Here is a 7746-nt window from a genome sequence, read left to right as displayed (position 1 = left end):
ATGCATCCCTAGTGTAATTCCATTATCTGAGTGGTCTTGCATCAGGGATTAATTTAGCCTATTAACTTCTGGCACAACACTATCAGTGAGGGCGATATCTGCTCAAGCCATATTATCTTCATTTGTAGAATGACACTGAAACCACTGTGCTTCTAATCAATCATTTCTTCATGTGCATCTTTCTTTAAATGCACAGGCAGCCAGAGAAAGAGCTGAACTGGAGCATAAATTGTACAAATATTCCAAAATTCAAGGACTTCTCACAGAAAATAAAGGGATAATCTTGGTCAGAGATATAATGAATTCTTTAGAGAGGGGGTGCAACCATGCACTGAATGTGAATCACGATCCACTGGATTTTTTGTAGCCAAGTAATTGATAATTAATCCATACAGTTACAGTTGCATTTATCAATCATGTACCTGCAATGGCCCGTATCAAACGGGCCAGCAGAAGTCATGGAAGATCATTGCCAGTCCTATCTCTGCGACAGGCTGATTTATTAAGCTGAGAAATTGCCTTGATGTAAACAAAAACTTTTCAGGCTAACCCAGATCAGGACTACTTGAGAAAAATGAAAAGGTTGTGCTGAGCTTATGCAGATAAGCCCTCCTTCTGTAGCTCTGCTTGTTTAACTAGAAAGGCTACCAACAGTTAATATAAGAGTGTAAAAGCCAGGAAAGGTGTGTGAAAAAACAAAACAAAAAACCCAAACCAGGCTATTCCAAAATCTCTCTTCAGGAAATTATAACAATTTCACAAAATTGCATAGTCACAGACTCTAAAGTGGATCCTCTTCAAAAACTATTCCTGTGCCAAGAAGTAACACTTTCCATAGATGGAAGGAGTTTTATTTGGTAGAAGACCACAGCATTAGGTCCCGTCTGCTGTAGCTACTTACAGATGACAGATTAAAGGTGCTGAAGTGTTCTTTTTGGAAAATGCAGGTACATGACCTACCTCAATACAACTGAGCAAAACACTAATTGTCCCCTGACATAAAGCCATTGAAATCAAGTGCGCTTCACAAGTATGAAAGTGGAATAATCCTCTAAATATATATCTGATAAATAACCTTTCCTTCATTAGATGGAAATATTAAAGCAGTATGGAATTCAACATTGCCATAATAAATGATCAATCATTTAGAAGTTCAGCTTTAACATTTTGAACAAACAAGTCTGAAACGGGACTCATAAGAGCAAGGAAGATGAGAATATAATTATCACCGTTGGTAGAATAAGAACATAGCATTAATAACACTGTTGCACAAAGTATGTACTCTCACCCAGATAGGAAACTCCTTCTTCTGGTGTGATTGTTCCGTATTTAACCATCATCTTCACAAAATCAATCAGGGTTTTCATGATAGTTATCAAGGTCTCTTTCTCTTTTGCCTCCGTCTCTGTGTGAAGATATAAAGCAAAACTAGTCAAAGACTCCAGGCAACTCGGAAAAACTCAGTTCTGCAAATTCTGCACAAACTTCATGCATAAAAAATGACCTACTCAGTAAAAAGAAAATGCTGTGCTGGATTAGCAAGGAGAACTCATCTATATGTTTCCCTTTAAACTGCTCCTGCTAAGTACAGTTGAATATACTTTAAAACTTCAGGGTTTGGCTCTTCTTTTAGCTTTCTGTCTTGAAGGGAAGACAATGTTAGGGAAGGCAAATCATATTAATTCCATTTCACAGAAAAGAACACTAAGCACACTGAGATAAGTGACTTGACAGAGTTCAAATTGCTGGTCAGAGGGCAGATATAGGCAGAGTTTTCTACAGTCTCTGTCCTTTTCTTTTATCTGGCTGTGAACTACTTAATAGACCAGTCTGGCTCTGTATGAGGAAGATAGCTCAGAGGTCCTTTCTCCTACAAGATCCATGGGTTCAATGACAAAAATATAGAGTGTCTCAAATGAGATTGTTACCGTGCACAAGACCATGACTTAGGTACAGACAAAACTTAGTATTACATGGTTGGGAGGATCATGACTCCGCATTAGGATACAAAAAATGATTTATTATAAAAATCCATCCTCCGTACCCATACACATCTTTATCTTCATGATCACTGCTTCTTAGCTTTCTTTTTCCACTGTGTTTATCTGCTGAACACTACTACTGCTATTTCTGCATGAGCAGCATGAAACTCCCCCATCACACAGTTACACAAGCTCTTCCCGCACCCCAGGTTGTCACTGAAGGACCCAACAGAGCCAGGGGCAGTGTCAGACAGGGACAGTCAGAAAGGTACTCCCAGCCTTGGCAGAGGGCCAACCCCTTTGGAGAGCTGCTGAATAGGTTTTTTATTGCTGCCTGCAATTTAACACACATCTGTAGGATGCAACTGAATCCCCTCTCCTCCAGCTTGCTACAAGCCAGCAAGTGAACAGCATAAAGCAGGAGCCAAGGCAGAGATGTGCACCCAGTGGGACCTGGTTCTGTTTGCCTGATAACCTGTTAAACCAGTTTCTGTTTTGTGAGTAGAAAAAGGAGAACTAGCATGCAAAACTACCAGGGGAAAAGAACAGGAAGAAGCATATGACATTTGTAGATTGGATTTGAGCAAAATATACCTTCAGGTTTTTCATTCTAGCTCTCCACTCAGGTGTTTATGGGGACAGTTTGAAGCAAGATTAAGGCTCTCGCAGGACAAGGAATCTACAGAATAAATTGTTGCCGACTGCTGGAGAGAGCAGAAGATATGTTGGCTGAAAAGAGTGAGAGTGGGTGTGTGGTAGAGTGTGCTGACAAAGGGGCTGTGGCGAGGTGCCACAATCTTGCCTCCAATAACTGGAAGGCAATGATGTCTAGCACCGGAATAGGAAGAGACGTGCAGAGCTTTCATTGCAATAAACAGCAAACCTGTGGTTTGTGAAAAGTGTGGGAGACTCAGCCTATTTACTGGTACCATCACTGTGAGTATTCTACTGTGGCTTACTCGTATGTCTGTTGGCTTAGAAGACACGGATGTTACTGGAAAGATCTCTGGAGAAAACAATTTGCCAGTTTTTTATCATGCCCTTACAGGAATGGAAAGAATTCAATACTCCTGATTCATACAGCACAAGATGGGAAGGGCTACCTAGGTCACACAGTCTGCAGTTCTGAGTGCTGTTCCTTCTGTTGTTTTGCCATACTCACTAATCAAATTAGTTTCTGCTATGCATCTTGGAGAACATTTTTAAAGCACATGGTCTCTTGCAACTAGGAAAGCTGTGGGGAAGGGAAGGAAAAGGAGTAGAAGAAAACAGAGAGAATCTTAATTTTCTATTTTTTTTCCTGAATATTCCTGTAAACACAGGATGAGCTCACCTGAGTTAAGACTTTTTAATAGTGCGTAAAAGTTTGGAAAATATTGGAGGTCTTCAAAATTATCTTCAGAAGGCAGCTCATTTCTTCTTTCGAAGATATTAGATGATGACCATGTGTTATCCAGTGTATCATCAATTTCTCCATTAATGAAACTATCCTGATCAGCTTTGCTTGGTGTCTCCACAAAAGACATAAAAAAGTAACATCTGTAAGCATATTCTTTCAGTCATAGAGCTAATAGAGCAATGAATAGCATCATAAACTTATGCCAACATTTTCCTAACTACGAGGTGAAGACTATACTATTTTCTCAAAGTTATTTCAATTTGGCATCTGGCTTAAACCTCAAAATAACTCACAATTTGTTTTTCTATCTGATGGAATTTCTTTAAGAACACCTTTACTTTCCAGATTGAACTACTTATTCCCTAAAGCAAAGCAGTGTATTCGTCTACTTGTACCATTTGGCAAGTGAGTCAAAATGATTAGCTAAGAAATTACCATTCTTTCCTGTTGCTTTTCTTTTGTATCACTGTCTGCCCTGCTTGGAGGATAATCAAAATCTTCAGACTCCTTCTCACGATCCTTTGCTTCATTTGCAATTAGCTGTTGTAAAACCTCTGCCACTTCATCTTCCAGGGTATAGGCCTGACTCTCTGTGATCTGTTAAAACATTTATGCAAAGTACTTATAGATTATTGTGTTTTTCCTAGATTAAATATCAGTATGAAACTTCAGCTTTGTAAATTGCTTGCTTCAATTATGTTTGCTTCAAAGCTGGGCACAGCCAAATTAGCTGTAATACCTTCACTGATGTGTATGTATGTGTATACATGTATACATATAGACACGTCTAGATTTTTATAAACATATATATACACACATACAAACACACATCAAATATGTATGTATACAAAAAAACCCCCACACCCACACATATAGCCTCCAACAGGAAAGCAAACTCCTATTGGGCTTAATACAATGGAGTCCAGCTTGGAAGATGGAGTTACAAGTGCAGTATACCTATATGTGTATATATGTGCGTGTGTGTATATGAATATATATGTTCTGCAACACACCTGTGTACAATTGAATAACTACAACAGAATACAGTAATGTAGAAAGGGGAAAAGCAAATAGCTTTCTAGAGCATCATCAAAACACTTTTTCTTTGCTTCATAACAGCTGTCATTTGAACGAGAACTCTACCATGCAGCTGTCCCACAGCTCCCTTTGTAATCAGTGGGATTCAGCATGCAATACCTAATTGCAACATCTAGTGCAGAAACGATAAGGTTAGTATTTAAAAATATATGAATCCCATATTGCAGTGGCTAAAACCACTGAGATATCCAGAGGTCAGAGACAAACTCAGCCTTGCTAAAAATCAGTAACAATGAGAAATGTATCCTCAACTAACCAGCATCATTAAATGTCTGCTGATGACAATAATTAGCAGGTGGATAGGAATGAGCTCAGACTTTTCCCTATAAACATCCAAAAGCAATCGATAATACAAAAGAACTCGGTGAGAATCGGAACACAAATTAAAGGAAAAGTGGGCGCAAACATGGGAGGAGTACAATCAGTGAACCTTTTTCTCAACATTAGAAACATTCTGCAGTTTGGCCTATTTTGTTGCAAATCCATCACAGGAAAAACAAGGTTATTGCAGAACTAAACCCATGTGCCTGAATGAGTCAAGAAGCTTGCCTACAGCCTGAATCCCATTCATTTTCACTCAAGTCAGCGTTAAGGGCTGAACACAGTGTACATACAAACTGTTTTTTAAAAGAGCATTAAACCGACCCACAAAACAGCTAAATGAAATATTAACAAGATACTTACTAGCCCCAGATTTAGAAGTTTTGAAACAATCTTGTCAAACACTCCTCTATCATTTTCCTCATAAATTCTTGCAGCAATTTTTTGAACAATGTCTTCAGCAGTCAAAGGAGTGCCATCTAATTGATGGAGGCCATCTGGATCATCTAAAAGGATTACAGTTTAACTGTGTGCTGACTGTCCTAACTCATTTGGATTAGACATCTTGTAAAAAAATATCTGCCCACATCTTTTTCTCTTCAGAACAAAGCTGCACTTTTTAGACACATTAGGAATATACTTTGATACATGCTTTGGAATCCATTACATCAGTGCCAGTGAACAGTTCTTTATGTCCATTTTCCACATCGGAAAAATGTCTTTCTGACTGGATCTTTTGAAAGAGCAGAGATGAACGTCAGGAGCATACTCTCCTGTTTACAGAAAAAAATTGTAAGAATGAGAGAACACTGCTGACGTATCCGCTTACCTGCATCTTCCTGCTATCTGCTTTCATTGTATGGCCACTTAGATCAAGACAGATCATGACAAACAGCATTCTATCTTCTTGTTTGGATTTAAGCAAATTAAGTTTTAATTATGTAATCGTTACTTCTGGCAAATAATATCTTCATGACCAATGGGAAAGTGAGTATGATGAGCAACCTTTGGTCTGTCATCAGCATGCTTTGATATAATTAAAAATATCCGGAGCTAAATGCTGTTCACAACTCTCAGAGGACTCACTTAAACTACAAGTCAAATATCTACTCCTGTAGTAAAGGCAAGTATTCTTTGGCCTTCAGTAATTTCTTTTAGCTTTGTTATGAGAATTATCTAACATTGTACATAACATTTGGAACAAATCTGTGTGACTTAGCTCTATATAAAAGTGCCTCTTCCTTTCAAATCACAATAAATATATTTTCATTTAAAAATATGTCCCATTTTCCTTCCATCAAGTCTAAATTGCTAAAAAACATAATGCAAATTACACAGTTGGATTTTCCTCCATGGAGGGAGACTGTGAAAATCAATAGCAATTCTTTTGTATTGTGTTTCAAAACCTAATTGTAATACAAGCTTCCACAACTGGAAATAATTGAAATTGCGCTCCAGTAACAAGTAGAGCTCATGTTTAGTGGTGAGTACAACATTTATGATTGCAATCAGTTTGCAAGAGAAGTCTAACCTAAAAGTCACTGAAAAATGATTATAGAATACCTTGGAATTTATAATCCAGCCCACTTTTGGTGGAGTCATAGTCATCCACAAGCCTGCGGTTCTTGGTGGAGTCTGCATCATCAATGGCCAGTTGCTGTTCATACAAAGAGCTTCTAATTGACTCCTTCTCCTTTTCATTCCTCTCTCTTTCTGCTACTGATTTTAGCAGGTTCAGGTCATCAACAAAGGAATAATTCCTGAACTCTGGTTTATTTTCTGGAAAATATACTAATACACACATGACATAAAATCTGATACCTCTTTGAATACCATTATGAATATTGCTATAAAACCAGGAAAGATGTTTTACCTGTGGGAGCTATTTTCCTATTCTTGTCTGCCTCAGCTTCAGCAATCTGATATACAAAAATAAAACAAACAAACAAACCAGCAAACAGGCAGAAGGAAAAAATACACTAAAATGTGTGATCTCTTAATTTATCAATATCAGCAGAAGCCTTAATGCCTGATCTTCACTCTAAGTAAGAAGTTTGCCTTAATAAGCAGAACATGATTAAGCGCTTGGCACTTTTTATCAGTACCACTGCATCCTCTGATCAGAATCGGACATTACAAGAAGCTGCAACAGACTTTCCATTTTAAGGTAAATGCCAGTTACATTTTCCTTCTTCAATCCAAGCTCCTGCTATATTCCCGTAGGACGCCAATACAAAGGGGTGACACATCTCTGAGCTGTTGGAGCTAACAACCTGCTTTTGGAATGCCTGACAGTAAAACTCTATATGCCAGTTCTTAAAAACTATTGAAACTCTATTTTGTACCCAACACCATCAATATTTACTTTACTGAGAAGTCTATTTTTAACTCATTTGTTAAGCCATTAGGATATTCATGGATCTGGTACCTGAAGACTCAAAATATTATGGGAATACCAAAACCAAACAACATTGTAAATATTTTTTATTTCACTTACCTGTTCCTCCAAAGGTCTTTCTACACTTAATTGTCTGTTGTGTATTGCCTTATCTAGAATAAACACACACATTATATACTCAGTTATATGATGCATGTGACTGCAAAAAGACAGCACATTTATTCTTAATTTATAGTTTTCTCCCATAAAACATGGTGTCTTAAATGTGATGCAAATTGCTACTTCTTGTAAAAAAACTTCAGTGTTCCTAGAAGAATGAGAATACAATAAAAAAGTCAAACATTTGAACAAAGCATGATTGTTTGGGGTAGAGGAAGAGATTCTGCAAAAGATGCAATAGAAATACAGATATAGGCTCAGTAACCCCTTTCTGACAAGAAAACTCGTAAACAAATTGGGTAAAAAAATGCTGTAAGAGATTGACTAAAATAGCAATAATCGGATTGGCACAACCAAGAGATTAAAAATCTCTTGAATCCAGAATACCG

General features: G+C 37.6%; 1 protein-coding gene across 1 annotated transcript in view; it reads right to left on the bottom strand.

The window, feature by feature from the left end:
* SCG3 (secretogranin III) overlaps positions 1–7350 on the bottom strand; it is a gene marked incomplete at both ends in the record, with an annotated part of 20171 nt that extends 12821 nt beyond the window's left edge. The window contains 7 exons of the mRNA XM_009707103.1: positions 1289–1405; positions 3316–3493; positions 3817–3978; positions 5164–5306; positions 6364–6579; positions 6674–6719; positions 7298–7350. Coding sequence (XP_009705405.1) covers positions 1289–1405; positions 3316–3493; positions 3817–3978; positions 5164–5306; positions 6364–6579; positions 6674–6719; positions 7298–7350 — 915 coding nt within the window. The remainder of the gene's footprint in view (positions 1–1288; positions 1406–3315; positions 3494–3816; positions 3979–5163; positions 5307–6363; positions 6580–6673; positions 6720–7297) is intronic.
* Positions 7351–7746: the final 396 nt, after the last annotated feature.

The sequence above is a fragment of the Cariama cristata genome, unplaced genomic scaffold, assembly GCF_000690535.1.
Source record: "Cariama cristata isolate BGI_N322 unplaced genomic scaffold, ASM69053v1 scaffold20449, whole genome shotgun sequence".
NCBI lineage: Eukaryota > Metazoa > Chordata > Aves > Cariamiformes > Cariamidae > Cariama > Cariama cristata.
This window is presented reverse-complemented; position numbering and strand designations above follow the sequence as displayed.